The sequence below is a fragment of the Chiloscyllium plagiosum genome, unplaced genomic scaffold (assembly GCF_037043375.1).
Source record: "Chiloscyllium plagiosum isolate Xiang-an unplaced genomic scaffold, Cpla_swu_hap1 HiC_scaffold_20, whole genome shotgun sequence".
Lineage (NCBI taxonomy): Eukaryota > Metazoa > Chordata > Chondrichthyes > Orectolobiformes > Hemiscylliidae > Chiloscyllium > Chiloscyllium plagiosum.
Genome location: NW_028270158.1, coordinates 12,875,016 through 12,894,382, shown reverse-complemented (window position 1 = coordinate 12,894,382; position 19,367 = coordinate 12,875,016). Strand labels below are relative to the sequence as shown.

The 19,367-nt window shown below is 42.6% G+C and overlaps 1 protein-coding gene across 6 annotated transcripts in view; it reads right to left on the bottom strand.

Moving 5' to 3' along the window:
* grin2aa (glutamate receptor, ionotropic, N-methyl D-aspartate 2A, a) overlaps positions 1–19,367 on the bottom strand; it is a 303,951-nt gene that overhangs the window by 28,983 nt on the left and 255,601 nt on the right. For all 6 annotated transcript variants that reach the window (XM_087997681.1, XM_087997676.1, XM_087997678.1 and 3 more), the window contains exon 11: positions 16,059–16,246. In XM_087997681.1, the coding sequence (XP_087853807.1) occupies positions 16,059–16,246 (188 nt within the window). The remainder of the gene's footprint in view (positions 1–16,058; positions 16,247–19,367) is intronic.

Sequence of the window (19,367 nt, the reverse complement as noted above, 5' to 3'; positions counted from 1 at the left end):
ATTTCAGAATGCATGGATGCAAAGAACTCTGGCATTCCAGAGGAATAGTTGTGATGGACAATGCTAACAATGAACACTGAAGAACCTGAACTATTTAATGGTCTTAGTATGACCAGCTTTGGCTGGTTCATCTCTAATGTTCCCTCCCTTTTCTCAAATTCTCTATCTCCATTTCTGAGGACAAACTGTTGACCAATATCTACAATAAACTCACTGATTCCCACATCTACCTTGACCATGATTCTGTTAATCACTCTTTCTTGTTAGGATTCTATTTCATTCTCCCTATTTCTCCATCTCATTATGTCTGTTCCGATGATGCTACCTTCCATACTATTTCTTTGGATATGTCTTCCTCTTCAATTGTGGCTTTTCATGTTTGTCCCATTTCCTGCATTTCTACTCCCATCCCGTCCTCACCCCCTCGGAATCATGAATCCCACAAGGGATTCTCTTTGTCCTCATCTTCTGGCCCACCAGGCTCTACATTCAATACATCAAATGTAAAAACACAGGGTGCAATACTTTATCTCCTTAACCTCGTCCTTTCCACAAGGAAGAGATGAAACTTAAGTTTCTTGAAACATTTCCATGCAGCTTGGAGGGTAACTTCCATACATCCGACCACATGGTCCTTTAATTCTCGAGTCTGATTCCACCCTAACCCCACTGTCCTTGGTCTCCTATCAAGGAAGCTCAATATAAACTTGGAGAACATGGAAACATAGAAAATAAAATCAGGAGTAGGTCATTCAGCCCTTCAAGTCTGCTTTGCCATTCAATATGATCATGGATGAACATCCAACGCAGTACTCGGTTCCCATTTGTCCCTCTACCCTTTGATCCCTTTAGCCCTAATATCTAAATCTAACTCCTTCTTGAAAACTTGCGATGTTTTGGCCTCAAATATTTTCTGTGGTAAATAATTCCACAGGGTCACCACTCTCTGGGTGAAGAAATTTCTCATCTCAGTCTCAAATGGCCTATCCTGTATTTTTAAATGTGACCTCTGGCCCTGGGCACCCTGTTCTCTTAGAAGTTTGAGGTTTCTCTGAGCTCTTGCCTCACTCATCAAATTTCAGTCAATGGATTCTGGATCAATGGTGCTGGAAGAGCACAGCAATTCAGGCAGCATCGAGGAGCTTCAGCAAAATCAATGCTGCCTGAATTGCTGTGCTTTTCCAGCACCATTGATCCAGAAATTTCAGTCAATACACAGTAGTCCTAATCAATTGAGTCTCTCTTCATACACCAATTCTGCCTCCCCAGGAATCTGTCTGTTCAACCTTTGTTGCTCCCCAGACATAGCCAGAACATTCTTCCTCAGATAGGAAGTCAAAAACTGCACACAGCGCTCCTGGTGTGGTCTCACCAGGCCCTGCACAATTGCAGCAAGACACCCCGACTCCTGTTCTGCAGTCCTCTCACTATGAAGGCCATTGTATCAGTTGCCTTCTGAATCATAGAATCCCCATAGTGTGGAAGCAGGCCATTGGGTTCATCAAGTCCACACCAATCCTCAGAAGAGCATCCCACCCAGACCCATCCATATCCTATCCTGCAAACCATATTTTCCACTGAGCCTGAACACCCCTGGCAATTTAGCATGGCCAATCCACCTAACCTCCACATCTTTGGACTGTAGGAGGAAACCAGAGCACTCAGAGGAAACCCACACAGACACAGGGAGAATGTGTAAACGCCACACAGACAGTCGCTCTAGGGTGGAATCAAACCCGGATCATTGGTGCTGTGAGGCAGCAGTACTAACCATTGAGCCACTGTGCCACCCCCTTCTCTATTTGCTGCAACTGCATGCTTACTTTCAGCGACTGGTGTACTAGGATGCCCAGGTCTCATTGCACCTACTCCTTCCCCAATCTACTTATATTCAGATATAATCTGTCTTCCTGTTTTTGCTATGAAAATGGATAACTTCACATTCATCCACATCCGAGTTCATCAGCTATATGTTTGCCCACTCAATCTACATGTCAAACAGCACTCACATTTTGATTTGGGGTCATTATAGCTTTCTGAATTCACTGAGTTTAACAGTTACACAACTATAGCAATTATTCCCATCATTTCAGGCATCAGTAGTCAGCAATGATTCTGCAATAAGTATTTACACCTCTTGTAGATCTATCTTTTGCTTTACTTGTCCAATTGCCATCTCATTTTACCTTGCACCATCATTTAGGGTACAATGTTTTTTACCTCAAGGGCTCTTCTAAAGATCTATTTCAGGGTTTTTTTGGTTTCAGGAAATTGTTTTTTCATTCTCACTAACTCCTGTATTAAGTGTTTCAATCACATAATACAATAAAGTACACAATTCTTTATCAGAAACCCTAGGGGCCAGCTAGTTTTTGGAATTCGGAACAAATGATATTTTCACGGTGAAATAAAAAAAATCTTACCAAGCAGCAGACGCACATGTGAATACCATAAGGGCTTGAGACAGAATTGGCACCTGCCAGTGCTGGGCCATGCCACCACGTCACATCTGAGTGATACAGGTCGAGTGGGTGTGGAGTTGGGTTAACTGTTTGCACGACAAACAACCTTGTTATGGAGAAAAAAACTTCACGGGAAAAACTTCGGATTTCGGAGGTTTTTGGATTTCAGAGCTTTTCGGATTTTGGAACTTTGGATAAAGGATTGTCTACCTGTATTTCATTATATATGTGTAGATGCATGAGGTTTTTGAACTCATACAGAATCACAATCAGAACAATTCATCAATGTCCTCTGTAATTACCAACCGACCAGGAACCTTAAAACCACAAGACACCAGGAATGCGTTAAGTTCCTACACACCACAGCATTTAAACTGGCACAACACAACAGGCATAGGTTAGCAACAAAAGTATTTTTCCAAAAATAACTCACACACATTTCTACACACAAAAATACCATCATTGCATCTTCTACATTCTCGCGAAGTAACAGCCATTGCATTTCTATTCCATCTGCACAAAGCTGGAGGATTTCTGATTAGGAAGTCACAAAGCTTTTTACTGCACCTCCGATTTCAAACTTAGTTTCAAATTTACAGTGTTCATTACAATAGCATCTACTTAATTTCCTCCATATAGTAGCTCCTGAACATGTGCAGTCTTCAGCTAGAGTTTACACAATCAATTGCAAGGAGTTCATTATCTCAGCAATGTTAAGTTTTCCTGGCTCCCAGTTAGCTGGGTTTTCCTGCGCAGGTGCTTTTAAAGTTGTTCTCTCTCCTTTGTAGCCTCTGTCTGCCCACTCCCAGCTTCCTTCTCCCCCAGCAGCCTGCTTCTCTCCATGCCCTTTGTGATGCCCCTCTCTCCCTCCATGTGGCCTCCCTCTCCCCCAGCAGCCTATCTCTCCTCTATTACAGCCTCCTCTGTTCCCCTTGCCATCCTACCACATATCCTCCTTGCTGCCTTTCCTTCTCCCCCAAGTCTTTGCAGCCTCTCATATTCCCCCAGTTCTCTTTTAGCCACCATCTTTAACTACTGCTCACCCCCTTGTAGACCCGTTCTTCTCCAAACCTTTGTGAACATCTTTTCCCATCATTCCACAGAACACAGTAGGTGGAATGCCATCAGACAGCTCCCAGCCTTGGCATCCTGGCCCATGCCCCCATAACCTGACTTTGGAACCATCAGCAAAACATATCCCAAAGGCTCACTCAGTTTCCTTTCTCTATTTTTTTACTTATTGTACAGTGTTCCTCCAATCACAGCTTATTTCTCTCTTAGGTTTGCTATTGACAGATACATATTGAGCCTATCAACAGTCAATGTGGATAAGAGCCAGCCTGTGATTGGAGGGACAGCTCCACAGAGATTCTGTCCAATCTCCTTACGTGGGCAACTCTTCTCTGATTGGTCACCCTGTGAATTTTCCTGAGTATTTTGGAGATTGTGATGACAAATTTCCCCTCGCCCTCGTTCCTTCTGAATGCTGCTATTGTTCTTTTTCTCATTTAATCTCTCCTGATTTCCACTCTATCAAAGACATTCTCTTATGATTTGCCTTCTACTTTCACCACCTTTGGCTCTGTTTCTATGTACATGGACACCATGATCCCTCTGTTTGGCTCTGTTTCAAAGGTGTTGGGCCTCTAATTATTGTATGGTTCTGATGAAAGGTTGTTGACCTGAAATGTTCACCTTGGTTCCCTTTCTACTTATCCCGCTGAGTTTTTGAGATTTACATTGAACATAGAACATAGAACAATCCTACGCAGAACAGGCCCTTCAGCCCTCGATGTTGCGCCGAACTGTGAACTAATCTATGCCCATCCCCCTACACTATCCCATCATCATCCATAAGCTTTTCCAAGGACTGTTTAAATGCCCCAATGTGGCTGAGTTAACTACTTGGCAGGGCATTCCACACCTTTACCACTCTCTGAGTAAAGAACCTGCCTCTGACATCTGTCTTAAATCTATCACCCCTTAATTTACAGCTATGCTCCCTCGTACAAGCTGATGTCATCATCCTAGGAAAAGGACTCTCACCGTCCACCCTATCTAATCCTGTGATCATCTTGCATGTCTCTATTAAATCCCCTCTTAGCCTTTTTTTTCTCTCCACTGAGAACAGACGCAAGTCCCTCAGCCTTTCCTCATAAGACCTTCCCTCCAGATAAATCTCCTCTGCACCTTTTCCAATGTTTCCACATCCTTCCTGTAATGGGACGACCAGAACTGTACACAGTATTCTAAGTGAGGCCGCGCTAGCATTTTGTAAAGTTGCAGCATGACATCCATCTACCAATAAAACCTAACACACCATATGCCTTTTTAACAGCACTATCAAGCTGGGTGGCAACTTTCAGGGATCTATGTACATGGACACCATGATCCCTCTGCACATCTACACTACTAAGAATCTTTCCATTTGAATAATAGAGATTATTCTTTATAAAACACTAAGACACTGTTTAAGAAGGGTGGTAAGGACAAGTCATGGAACTATAGACCAGTGAGCCTGACCTCGATGGTGGACAGGTTGTTGGAGGGAATCCTGAGGGACAGGATGTACATGTATTTGGAAAAGCAAGGACTGATTAGGGATAGTCAACATAGCTTTTGCGTGGGAAATCACATCTCACAAACTTGATTGAGTTTTTTGAAGAAGTAACAAAGAGTATTGATGAGGGCAGAGTGGTAGATGAGATCTATATAGACTTCAGTAAGGCGTTCGACAAGGTTCCCCATGGGAGACTGATTAGCAAGATTAGCTCTCATGGAATACAGGGAGAACTAGCCATTTGGATACAGAACTGGCTCAAAGGTAGAAGACAGAGGGTGGTGGTGGAGTGTTGTTTTTCAGACTGGAGGCCTGTGACCAGTGGAGTGCCACAAGGTTCGGAGCTGGGTCCTCTACTTTTTGTCATTTACATAAATGATTTGGATGTGAGCATAAGAGGTACAGTTTGTAAGTTTGCAGATGACACCAAAATTGGAGGTGTAGTGGACAACGAAGAGGGTTACCTCAGATTACAATAGGATCTTGACCAGATGGGCCAATGGGCTGAGAAGTGGCAAATGGAGTTTAATTCAGATAAATGCAAGGTGCTGCATTTTGGGAAAGCAAATCTTAGCACGACTTATAAACTTAATGGTAAAGTCCTAGGGAGTGTTGTTGAACAAAGACACTTTGGAGTGTAGGTTCATAGCTCCTTGAAAGTGGAGTCGCACGTAGATAGGATAGTGAAGAAGGCGTTTGGTATGCTTATCTTTATTGGGTAGAGTATTGAGTACAGGAGTTGGGAGGTCATGTTGTGGCTGTACAGGACATTGGTTAGGCCACTGTTGGGATATTGCGTGCAATTCTGGTCTCTTTCCTATTGGAAAGATGTTGTGAAACTTGAAAGGGTTCAGAAAAGATTTACAAGAATGTTGCCAGGGTTGGAGGATCTGAGCTACAGGGAGAGGCTGAACAGGCTGGGGCTCTTATACCTGGAGCCTCGGAGGCTGAGGGGTGACCTTATAGAGGTTTACAAAATTATGAAAGGCATGGATTGGGTAAATAGGCAATGTCTTTTCCCTGAGGTCGGGGAGTCCAGAACTAGAGGGCATAGGTTTAGGGTGAGAGGGGAAAGATATAACAGAGACCTAAGGAGCAACATTTTCACACAGAGGGTGGTACAGGTATGGAATGAGCTGCCAGAGGAAGTGGTAGAGGCTGGTACAATTGCAACATTTAAGAGGCATTTGGATGGGTATATGAATAGGAAGGGTTTGGAGGGATATGGGCCGGGTGCTGGCAGGTGGGACTAGATTGGGTTGGGATATCTGGTCAGCATGGACGGGTTGAACCGAAGGGTCTGTTTCCATGCTGTACATCTCTATGACTCTATGACTCTATTTTTTTGAAAATATAAAGCTACTTCAACTGTACTTTCACAATAATCAGAACCCATTCTTGACATCAAGTTCAATGCCTTGAAAACCTTAGTTTGTAGAGGTAACCACTACAGACACATGACTTCCTTGTTATCTGTTATTTGAATTGTATTTTGATGGAGGACTACACACACACACACACGCACATACACACATGCACATACACACATTCAGACACACACACGTATTCAGACACTCACATATTCAGATATGGACATAGGTATACGTGCAAGGGGGAGAGGAGGTGATGGTCTTGTGGTATTGTTGCTAGACTAATAATCCAGGAATTCTGCTAATGTTCTGGGGATCCCAGTTCAAATCCCGTCATGGCAGATAATGGAATTTGAATTCAATATTTTTTTTAAAATTAAGAATCTTCTGATGGCCATGAAACCATTGCCAATTGTTAGAAAAACCCATCTGACACATTAATGTCCTGCATGGAAGAAAATTTGCTATCCTCACTTAGTCTGGCCTACATGTGACTTCAGACCCACAGCAATGTGGTTGAATCTCAACTGCCCTCTGAAATGGCCTAGCAAGCCACTCAGTTCAAGAGCAGTTAGAGACAGACAATAATTACTGGCCAGCCAGAGACACCCATGTCCCACAAGTGAACAAACAAAAGTGCAACCAGCAGCTTGCCTAACTGTCTCACACTGTTATTGAATGTGAGTAATTGCTCTGCAAATCCAATCAATCCAGTCGGTCGATGTCAAATCCACCCATGAAGCAAAGTCCTCTGTTTGCATCTGAAATCAACATTCCTCCATTCCAGTTAAGCGGCGGGCTAAATGCTCCACATACCTGAAATGTGTTCTTGTGGGCTATGTCCACAATTCACTGATAGAATGAGAAGCTAGATAAATGCAGGAAGGAGAAAGGAGCAGAGAAATAGGGCTGGATGGAATGGGTTAGCAGAAGGCTCACATGAGCTCACACCAGCTCAGATTATTTGGACTGAATGGCCTGTTTCAGTGGAGGAACTTCGAAGTAATATATTCTATTTTGGCAGTTGATACATCTGTGTGAATCAGCACGACAGGATTTCAGAATTCTGTCTCTCATCACATGAATAAAATCCTCTAGCCTCACTTTCACAGTTTAACATTGTCTCAACCTTTTCCTGTGTTACAGAACCCCAGTCAGTTTTACAGAAAAAGTCAGGCTCAGCACCAAGACCACAGGGGAATGTAAATGATGGCAGGAACCATATACAGCAACCTCACTGACTGCAAGAACCATGTATAACAGAGCTCTGATTATATAGAAGAGGAAAAAAATTGTTCCCACAGTTCTTTTTGTCTGAAGAAAACAGGGAACGAGAGAGTGTCTGTTTTATTCTGTGAACCTCTATAAATTTTAATAAGTGACATTTGTGACAAATACTTTCTTAAAGAAAAGAACTGATAATCAGCATTGTCATCAAGATGCTATGTTAGGAAGCTCACAAAGCTGTGATTGTAAATGTTTCTGAACATGAGCATGAATGAAGGAACCAAGCAAGCAAGTGGATTATCACATCTCATACTTGGGAATTTTCAATTCGTTATAAAATGCAATGTTCAAAAGTTAACCAAGACAATCTAAATGTCGTCCTAGAAGTGGTGTCTGTTGATAGCATGGGCCTAACCCTATCCCAGTTTATATAGCTGCTGTACTTGTCTGTTATGCTGACCTAACATTGATAGTGCAGAGGCTGCCTTTCAATGTATGTACCCGTCAATGTGCCATTGTTGTCTGTTCACTTTGCCCAAATCCACCCCACATTCACTTCCCCCCAAATTGCTATCCCTCCAGGGTTGCTGTAAGGAAGCCGATTGCTTCCAATTAGCTGACAACCTCCCACTGGGTGGACGTTCACCCTGCCACTGCAGTTTTGCGAGAAGCAGCATAAAATGGCAACTAGTTGAGCCTTAGCTTATTAAAGTATAGCTTGGAGTGGGCAGCCTCGACTCATCTGGTGCTGGCCCTGGGAAAACACACGGATGGCAGGACCACTTTTCGGAGCCACTCTGACTCAACTCTTTGTGATTTTATTGTCCAGACCGCCTCCTGAGAGCAAATGAAACCCTGGACAAAGGAACAAGAGTTGACCATTTAGTTGACTAACCTATTTTACTAAGTTATTGTTGACCCATACCCAAACTCAGTAGACCCACCTTTGATCCAAATCCTCAATACCTTTACTGAATAACAATGAATCTTCAAGGTAAGGTTTAAATGGTAATAGATTGGGGTTCAATATGGAGACAAACAAATACAATGCATTATTGTCCACAATATTTAAAGAGGGATGCAAGTACATTGTGTGTGTAAGCTTTGCCAACTCTCCCCCACCACCCTTGTCCTAACCAAAAAAATAATTGATATCAAGAGTTACACAGTTTGGTTCCACTAGACTCCATTAGACCAGGTGATTACACACACATGCTCTTTCTAAAAAGGAGCAGTCTTTGTGACATGACCATGACTTGGGTGCTTGGATATCCCCCTTAGAACTTAAAGAAGGAATTAGGAATTGGGAAGACTAGAAGGGGCAATGAAATGGCAGTTAGGATTAAGAAGAATCTGAAGACATTTATACATACAGGAAGAGCAAGAGAGTCACTAGGGAAAGGGTAAGTCTACTCAAGGACAAAGGAGAGAATTTACCCATGGAGCCAGTGCAAATGGATGAGGTCCTTAATGAGTACTTTGCATTGGTATTCACCAAGGAGAAAGACCTGGATGATAAGATTGGGGAGGGATACGTATGTATTCTAGGGGATGTCAATGTTAAGAAGGTGGCGATGTTGTGTATCTTAACAAACATTAATGTAGATAAGTTACCAGAGCCTGATGGGATCTATCCCAGGATAATATGAAAGGCAAAGAAGGAGATTTCTGGGGCTTTGACAGAAATATTTGTCTCCTCTTTAGACACAGGCAGAATAGCCAATGTTGCTTACTTGTTTGAAAAGGCCAACAGGGATAATACAAGAATTTGTAGGCCAGTGAGCTTACATAGTGGTAGGGAAATTATTGGAGACAATTCTTATGGACTGGATTTAACTACAATTAGAAAAGAATGGACTTATTATAGATAGTCAGCATGGCTTTGTGCAGGGGAGGCTTTGTCTTATAAATTTGATTGAGTGTTTTGAAGAAGTGAGGAAAGTGATTGATAAGGGTAGGGCAGCGGAAATTATCCATGTAGACTTTCCCAAAGCATTTGACAAGGTGCCTCATGGTGGGCTGGGTCAGAAGATTAGGTCACATGGGGCTCCAAGTGAGTTGGTAATTTGGATATAAAATTGGCTTGGTCATAGAAGACATATGGTGGTTGTGGAAGGGTGTTTTTCTAACTGGAAGCCTATGACCAGTGGAGTTTCACAAGGGTCAGTGTTTGTAATATATATTTTGAGCTCGGACTTTTTTCATTGGAAAAAAGAAGGAAGAGAGGGGACCTAATTGAGATGTACAAGATAATGAGAGGCAGAGATAGAGGTGATAGCCATAGACTTTTTCACAGGGCAGAAATTGTTAACATGAGGGGTCATAGTTTTAAGCTGTTTGGCGGAAAGTATAAAGGGGATGTCAGAGGCGGGTTCTTTACGCAGAGAGTTGTGAGAACATGAAATGCGTTTCCAGCAGCAGTTGTGGCAGCGAGGTCATTGGGGATATTTAAGACACTGCTGGACATGCATATGGTCACAGAAATTTGAGGGTTCATACATTAGGTTTACCTTACATGAGGATCAATGGTCGGCACAACATTGTGGGCTGAAGGGCCTGTTCTGTGCTGTACTGTTCTATGTTCTATGTTCTATATATAAATGATTGAGATGAAAATGTAGGTGGTCTGAATAGTAAGTTTGTTAATGAGAGGAAATATTGTGGATTTGTGTATAGTGAGGAATATTGTCAAAGTTGGAAAGTTGCGTGGAAAAATGGCAGGTAGAGTTTAATGGATACAAGTGAGGTGATGAATTTTGGAAGGTTCAATGCAAGAGGAAAGTACACAGTAAGTGGCAAGAACATTGGTATACAGAGGGATCGTGTGGTGCAAGTGGTAAGGAAGGCATATGGTTTACTTGCCTTCATTTGTAAAGGTATTGAATATAAAATTTGATCTGATATGATTTGCTTTGATTTATTTATTGTCATGTGTATCTAAGTACAGTCAAAATCTTTGTTTGCAAGCAGTGCACGCAGATCATAGTAAGCAAGGAAATACAGATGATAGGGTGAATAAAAAGTTTAGACAGAGGCATACAGATTACGTTGTTTAGGGTGCACATGAGGCAAGATCAATATTTGCAAGATCAGCATTATTTGAAGTTAGAGAGTCCATTCATCAATCTAATAACAGCCAGAAAAAAGCTGTTCCTGAACTTGCTGGTGCATGTGTTCAAGCTTTTGGAGTGGCAAGTTACGTTGCAGCTGTATAAAACTTTAGTTAGGATTAGAGTGGTGCTGGAAAAGCACAGCAGATCAGGCAGCATCCGAATATGTCTGGAATATTGTGTAGTAACCACACTATAGGAAGGATGTGGAGGTTTTGGAGAGGGTGCAGTAAAGGTTTTACCAGGATGTTGCCTGGATTGGAGTGCATTAGCTATAAGAAGAAGTTAGACAAACTTGGATTATTTTCTCTACAGCATTAAAGGCTGAAGGGTGACCTGATAGAAGTATTTACAATTATGACAAGCATGGATAGGGTGGATAGTCAGAGTCCTTTTCCAAGAATGGGGATAGAGTCATAGAGATGTACAGCATAGAAACAGACCCTTCGGTCCAACTCACCCATGCTGACCAGATATCCTAAATTAATCTAGTCCCATTTGGTGGCATGTGGCCCATTTCCCTCTAAACCCTTCCTATTCATATACCCATCCAGATGCCTTTTAAATGCTGTAATTGTACCAGCCTCCACCACTTCCCTTGGCAGCTCATTCCATGCTCACACCATCAGCTGCATGAAAACATTGCCCCTTAGGTCCTTTTTATATCTTTCCCCTCTGACCCTAAACCTATGCCCTCTAGTTTTGGATTCCCTTACCCCAGGGAAAAGACCTTGTCTGTTTACCTTATGCATGACCCTCATGATTTTATAAACCTCTGTAAAGCCACTCCTCAGCCTCCGACGTTTCAGGGTAAATAGCTTTCGCCTGTTCAGCCTCTCCCTATAGATCAAACCCTCCAATCCTGGCAACATCCTTGTAAATCTTTTCTAAATCATTTCAAGTTTCACAACATCCTTCCTATAGCAGGGACAGCAGAAATGAACATAGTATTCCAAAAGTGTCCTGACCAATTGCTTGTACAGCCACAACATGACCTCCCAACTCCTGTACTCAATTCACTGACCAATAAAAGAAAGCATACCAAATGCCTTCTTCACTATCCAATCTACCTGTGACTCCACTTTCAAAGCACTATGAACGTGCACAGCAGTCTCTTTGTTCAGCAATACTCCCTAGGACATTACTATTAAGTGTTTAAGTCTTGCTAAGATTTGCTTTTCCAAAATGCAGCACCTCACATGTATTTAAACGAAACTCCATCTGCCACTCCTCAGCCCATTGGCCCATCTGATCAAGATCTCACTATCCTCTGGGGTAACCTTCTTCGCTGTCCACTACGCCTCCAACTTTGGTGTCATCTGCAAACCTACTAAATATACCTCCTATGTTCACATCCACATCATTTACATAAATGACGAAAAGCAGTGGACCCAGCACTGATCCTTGCGGCACTCCACTGGTCACAGACCTCCAGTCTGAAAAGCAACCCTCCACCATCACCCTCTGTCTACTACCTTTGAGCTAGTTCTGTGTCTAAATGGGTAGTTCTCCCTGTGATCTAACCTTGCTAACCAGTCTACCATGAGGAAATGTCAAATAGTAGGGTTCATCAATTTAAAGTGAGATATGTGAGGCAAGTTTTTGTTATGCAGAGGGTAGTAGGTCCCTGGAATGTATTTCCAGGGAAGGTAGTAGAAACAAATATGATGGCAAGAGTTCAGAAACATGAAAAGGCAAGGGGTAGAGGCATTAGGACTATGTGCGGGTCAGTGGTATTAATTTTGAATAGCATCATGGTTGGGACAAACATAGTGTGCTGAAGGGTCTGTTCCTGAACTGTGCTGTTCTACATTTCATGTTCTTGGAAAAGAGTGTCTCTGCACATTCAGCAAGGCTTGGTAGGATACCTCAGAGAAATGCTTCATCTCGATTATACACACTCATTTATTAACGCCCCCACCCATTTTAGAAAGAGCCACTTCTTTGAGAAACAAGTTCGATCTTTGTTTTTATTCATTCATGGGATGTGGGTATTGCTGGCTGAACCCATATTTGTTACCCTTTGCTGTGTGTCTGGAGTCACGTGTTGACCAGACCAGGTAAGGATGGCAGATTTTGATCCCTAAAGGACATGAGTGAGCTAGATGTGTTTTTGTAAACAATGATTACATGCTCACCATGAGACTATTTTTTTAATTCCATGATTTAGAGATGCCGGTATTAGACTGGGGTGTACAAAGTTAAAAATCACACAACACCAGGCTACGAAAGCTAGTGTGCTTCCAATTAAACCTGTTGGACTATGACTTGGTGTTGTGATTTTTAACTTTTTAATTCCAGATTTCTATTGAATTTAAATTTTACCGTCTGCCATGACGGATTTTGAGACCATGCCTCCAGCAGATTAGCCTGTGGTTCATGAATTATGAGCCACCCTGTGGCTCAATACTTCAACTCCCCCTCCCACTCCACCAAGGATATGCAGGTCTTTGGACTCCTCCATCGCCAGACCACAACAACATGACGGTTGGAGGAAGAGCGCCTCACCTTCCGCCTAGGAACCCTCCAACCACAGGGGATGAACTCGGATTTCACCAGTTTCCTCATTTCCCCTCCCCCCACCTTGTCTCAGTCAAATCCATCGAATTCAGCACCGCCTTCCTAACCTGCAATCTTCTTCCTGACCTCTCCGCCCCCGCCCCAGTCTAACCTATCACCCTCACCTTGACCTCTTTCCACCTATCACATTTCCGACGCCCCTCCCCCAAGTCCCTCCTCCCTACCTTTTATCTTAGCCTGCTGGACAAACGTCGATTCTCCTGTCCCCTGGATGCTGCCTGACCTGCTGCGCTTTTCCAGCAACACATTTTCAGCTCTGATCGCCAGCATCTGCAGTCCTCACTTTCTCCTCGTTCATGAATTATCAGTCCAGTGTGGCTCGCCACTGTGTCACCACCTCCCTGTAATCCAGCCCCTATTTGCAAAGCTTTACTCACATGAAATTGGCTGCAAAAAATTGTTGAACTAAGAGACGGTTACATTTTGATTTAAAAAAAAACCATCAGGCACTTATTTTCTTACAATTTCTTCCATCAGAATCTCATGCTACACTGAGACATATAAACCTCTATCATGCCAGCCCAGTGAAAATATTCTCCCAACTAGATGCACAACACCACTATCCTGAAAGAATTTGCCAGTCTAATCTAAATCAACTCAAATGATCATGTGTCTGATTAAAATTCAGCTCCTGGTCCCTTCAGCCCATAAATCAATGCCTATAAAAAAAGTTCAATATGGCATAAACAGTAAGTCGAGAAGAATCAATTTATCCTCCAAAATATTTCACATTCTATTTATTTAATCTTGAAAACAGCTCAGACCTTAATTGTGACACAGCTGTACAGTACCACAATGTGGAGATGATATGCATTAGAGTTGGAGGAATTGGTACATTTTGGTGGCAGGCTATGTTACTGAGAATACTAGAAATTGGTTAAAAAGAAGAACTAGAAAAAGCTGAAAACATTCAGCAAGTGAGGAAGCACGTACACAGAGGGGAATTCGGGAGGGTTTACATTTCAAGCCTTATAACCCTCAATCCGGATGCAAACTCGCAACTGTCAGAGTAAGTCAAAGAGAGGGGATAGTGAAACACAGAAAATGAGGAAACACAACCCCATTTAAAAGACAGGATATAAAAAGGAAAGAGATTCAAACTGCCACAACTGTGCACCATTTTACTAATCTATCAAATATCTTCATGTCTGAATCACAGAATCCCTAAACAGTGTGGAATCTGGCCACTTGGCTCATCAAGTCCACACCAACCCTCCTAAGAGCATCCAACCCAATCCCTGTAACCCTGCATTTCTCAAGGCAAATCCATTTAATCTGCACATAGAGTCAGAGAGATGTACAGCATGGAAACAAACCCTTCGGTCCAACCCGTCCATGTCGACCAGTTATCCCAACCCAATCTAGTCCCACCTGCCAGCACCGGGCCCATATCTCTCCAAACCCTTCCTATTCATATACCCATCCAAATGCCTCTTAAATGTTGCAATTGTACAAGCCTCCACCACTTCCTCTGGCAGCTCATTCCATACACGTACCACTCTCTGTGTGAAAAAGTTGCCCCGTAGGTCTCTTTTATATCTTTCCCCTCTCACCCTAAACCTATGCCCTCTAGTTCTGGACTTCCCGGCCCCAAGGAAAAGGCTTTGCCTACTTATCCTATCCATGCCCCTCATAATTTTGTAATCCTCTATAAGGTCACCCTTCAGCCCCCGAAGCTCCAGGGAAAAGAGCCCCAGCCTGTTCAGCATTTCCCTGTAGCTCAAATCCTCCAACCCTGGCAACATCCTTGTAAATCTTTTCTGAACCCTTTCAAGTTTCACAACATCTTTCCTATAGGAAGGAGACCAAAATTGCGCACAATATTCCAACAGTGGCCTAACTAATGTTCTGTACAGCCGCAACATGATCTCCCAATTCCTGTACTCAATACTCTGACCAATAAAGGAAAGCATACCAAAAGCCTTCTTTACTATCCTGTCTATCTGCGACTCCACTTTCAAGGAGCTATGAACCTGCACTCCAAGGTCTCTTTGTTCAGCAACACTCCCTAGGACCTTACCATTAAGTGTATAATTCCTGCTAAGATTTGCTTTCCCAAAGTGCAGCACCTCGCATTTATCTGAATTAAACTCCATCTGCCACTTCTCAGCCCATTGGCCCATCTGGTCAAGATCCTGTTGTAATCTGATGTAACCCTCTTCGCTGTCCATTACACCTCCAATTTTGGTGTCATCTGCAAACTTACTAACTGTACCTCTTATGCTCGGATCCAAATCATTTACATAAATGACAAAAAGTAGAGGACCCAGCACCAATCCTTGTGGCACTCCACTGGTCACAGGCCTCCAATCTGAAAAACAACCCTCCACCACCACCCCCTGTTTCTTTGGATTGTGGGAGAAAACCCACATAGACGTAAGGAGGGTGTGCAAACTCCACATGGACAGATGCCTGAAGGTGGAACGAAATGTGGGTCCCTGGCGCTGTGAGGCAGCAGTGCTAACCACTGAGCCACCGTGCCACCCATTTTCCTGTCGCTTCGACACACCTCTGCGCTAAATGTTTTCACCAAAAATTCTTAGTTTGGTTTACGACAGGAATGGCATTGCACTCTTGGTTTTGAATCTCACAACTTGTGCTGTAAAGAATCTTCTTATTTAAGCAACAGGAGCTGCATGCTGGGGGGGGGGGGGGCGGGGGGGTGGAGAGAGTGTGAATTTAACAAGAAGTTAAGTGTGAATATCCAACAAGAACTCGTGAGCTCATGAATAAGGTAAGGTATCCATACCATCACCAACAAACTGCAGGAGAGCCAGGTCAATCTGACGTTTCCAAGGTGAGCTTTTCTGCAAAGCTATTCCGTAACCAGTGGTCGAAAAGACATATCCACTGCCGATTGTTACGAGTTTGCAGCCTTCATCCCGTCCTGCCATGTAATTGAGCACCGCCGCGTCATATATGAATGCATCCAACTTTCTAAAATAAAACAAATAACATTACTGAAACAGCACTGCCAGATTTACAGGATTTTTCATAGGTTTCCCACGGCAAGTAAACACTGCACATTTCAGAAAAAAACCCAGCTGAACTTGCAAATGGGGCATTATTAAGCTCTGGCGGGTCACATTCTCAGAGTCACTGAACCAATACAGCATAGAAGGAGACCATTCGGCCCATCTTTTGTCAGGTGCCCATCTACTGCCTTCTCCCCGTTCTACTTGTGTTTGCAAAATTATCAAAGTGCCTATAAGATTATTGCAGTAGTTTCTTCACAATGCTGGATTATGTTGATGGAGTGATGTTCTTTATTTAATCATACATTGTGGAACTTCACACAAGGGACAGCATGCTTCAGTCAGATACCTTTTTATAAAGTTTATCCTTGGAAGCATTTGCGTAGCATTCACATTGCTTTGAAAATCTCATTACACAGTGGAGATTTGAGGGCATCCAATACTGGCATTATGGTCATTTGAAATCAGTTTCAGACACTAAGTAACCAAAATAAACAAAGTGATGATTAATGACTTATCAGGACTATGCTGTGAAATGGTTGTGATTTGCCACATGGTGATATCCAAATTTAATATTAATTGTCATTACTCTGAGGTATTCTAGTCAGTCACTGGTAACTTCATAAGAATGACTCACTGTGGCCTGTTCTTGTACCTGTCAAATAATGACTCGGATGGCACAGCAGCCACAGCATGGAAACAACCAATTTGGTCCACAGGTTCATGCCAGCATTTATGCTCCACATGATTCTCTTCTTAACCCTCTTCACCTAATTCCTCAACATATTCCTCCATAATTTACTTCCTTGTGTGCTTCTCCAGATTCTCTTTGAATGCACCTATGTTAATTGTCTTAACTCTTCTTGTGGTAGAAGTTTCCATGTTCAAAACATTTTCCACGTAAAGAAGCTTTTTTTTCTTAATTCTACACTGGATTTATTAGTGAATACCTTACGTCTGCCCTGGGTCTGGTCTTGTCCACGAATGAAAACACCTTCTCTGTCTCACATTCTTTCACAGCCTTTAGAACCTTGAGCAGATTCCACCAACCTTCATCCTATGTTGTAACAGCTGGTCATGAAAACCATCCACAGAAAAATCTGATTCACTGTTTCAATCTTTCAGCCTTTGGAACCTCCTGACTAGTGTCACATTTTTTCGTGCCAATTTTTCTAAACGCAAAATATTATATCCATCTTATCACCGCTAATTTAAATATGCACTGCTGTAAGAATTTCAACTTTGTCTCAATTTATCTCCTCATGGTTTCTTATCTTTATAGAAACACTTTTGTATCTGCCATCCCCTCAGCCTTTGCTTCAGAGAAGCTCCTTCAATCAACTCGACCTCTCTGTTGCTCCATGAAATGTTGAAAGTGTTGCACCAATGTCAATTGCGATAGGGTTGTTGTAATAATAATTAGCTTTGCTACTTAACAAATAACAACATAAGATTGGAGTGATATGTTATATTAAAGAAGTTTATTATGTAATATTAAAGTAATGTATAAAAATAAATATTGTTAATACCATTTTGAACTGGAGACTGCTTTGCATCAGTGTACTTTGGTTGAATTCTCCAGTGTTCTCTAAAACCACTGCACCTGAAAACTACACTTGCTGTGACTTCTCATGCACAGGGGACTAATGGGGAAATGAAAAGATTTAAAGTGCATCAAGAGGTTTCAAATGCAGCCTTAACTCTGAATTCCTACCATAGCTAGGGGTAGAATCCTGTGGAGACGACAGCAGTTTCTGCCTTCAGTTGGACATCAGTATGAGCACTGCATCATCTTTATTCAAAAAGGCTTGCCATATTTTGTGGCAATCAAAAACCCAGGGGTGAAAATCCCATCCATTCAGAGCTGCCAGTACAAAGAAGCCAGCAGCTTTGTTGTACTCAGCCGTGTTACTGTATGCCAATCTATCTAATGTTGAAAGATTGTTTCCTACAAAGGTAGTTTTATTTCCCATTTGTTTCTTAAATACCGACATGGGATACCTTCTATGTACTGCCCATTAGACTTACACACACACACACACTCCCACACACACTCCCCACCCAAACACATACACGCACACACATGCACACTAACATGCACACTCACACACGCACACTCCCACTCTCACACACACATGCACACTCACACACTCCCACTCCCACACACACACAGACACACCCTCCCACACACACACTCCCACACACATACACGTACACACATGCACACTCACATGCACACTCACACACACACTCCCACTCTCACACACACATGCACACTCACACACTCCCACTCCCACACACACACAGACACACCCTCCCACACACACACTCCCACACACACACAGTCCCTCCCACACACACATACATGCACACACATGCACACTCATACATGCACACTCACACATGCACACTCAGACATACACACTCCCATTCCCGCACATGCACACTCTCACATACACACTCTCACTCCCACTCTCACACACATACTCACACACGCACACGTACACACACACACACCCACACACACATATGTACACTCACACATACACACTCCCATTCACATACACACACACATACTCTCTCTCTCACACATTCCAAGCCAACAGGTTATTTACGCTTTCATTGTATTAATCATTTTGAATTATGTCACCAAATCTTTATCTCTTCCCTATTAATGAATGTAAGCCTAGTTGTGCTGAGGCCCTGTGTATTCAGTTTATCTCATACTGGTGGAAGGGGCATTGAAGAGTAATTGGTACCTGGACCAAGGAACTACATTATAGCTGTGACAATAGGATGGGAAGGTATTGGTCAAGCAATAGACTTTGGTCTGACAAAGACAGATCTTACATCAAACTCCTGAGGAGTTAACAAGGAATGGTTGAGCTAATTGTTGATTTGTTTGAAAGAAAATCCCAAGGACTTGACAAGAACTGAACTGAATGTAATTATTGGCAATTGTCTTTGTTTATCAGGTAGCATTCGGTTGAAAGCCATTGTGGTCAGGATAAAGTAATATGTTTATGTCAAGTTTATGTACTGTTATTCTATCATTTGTGGAAATAAAACAAAAATATGATTAC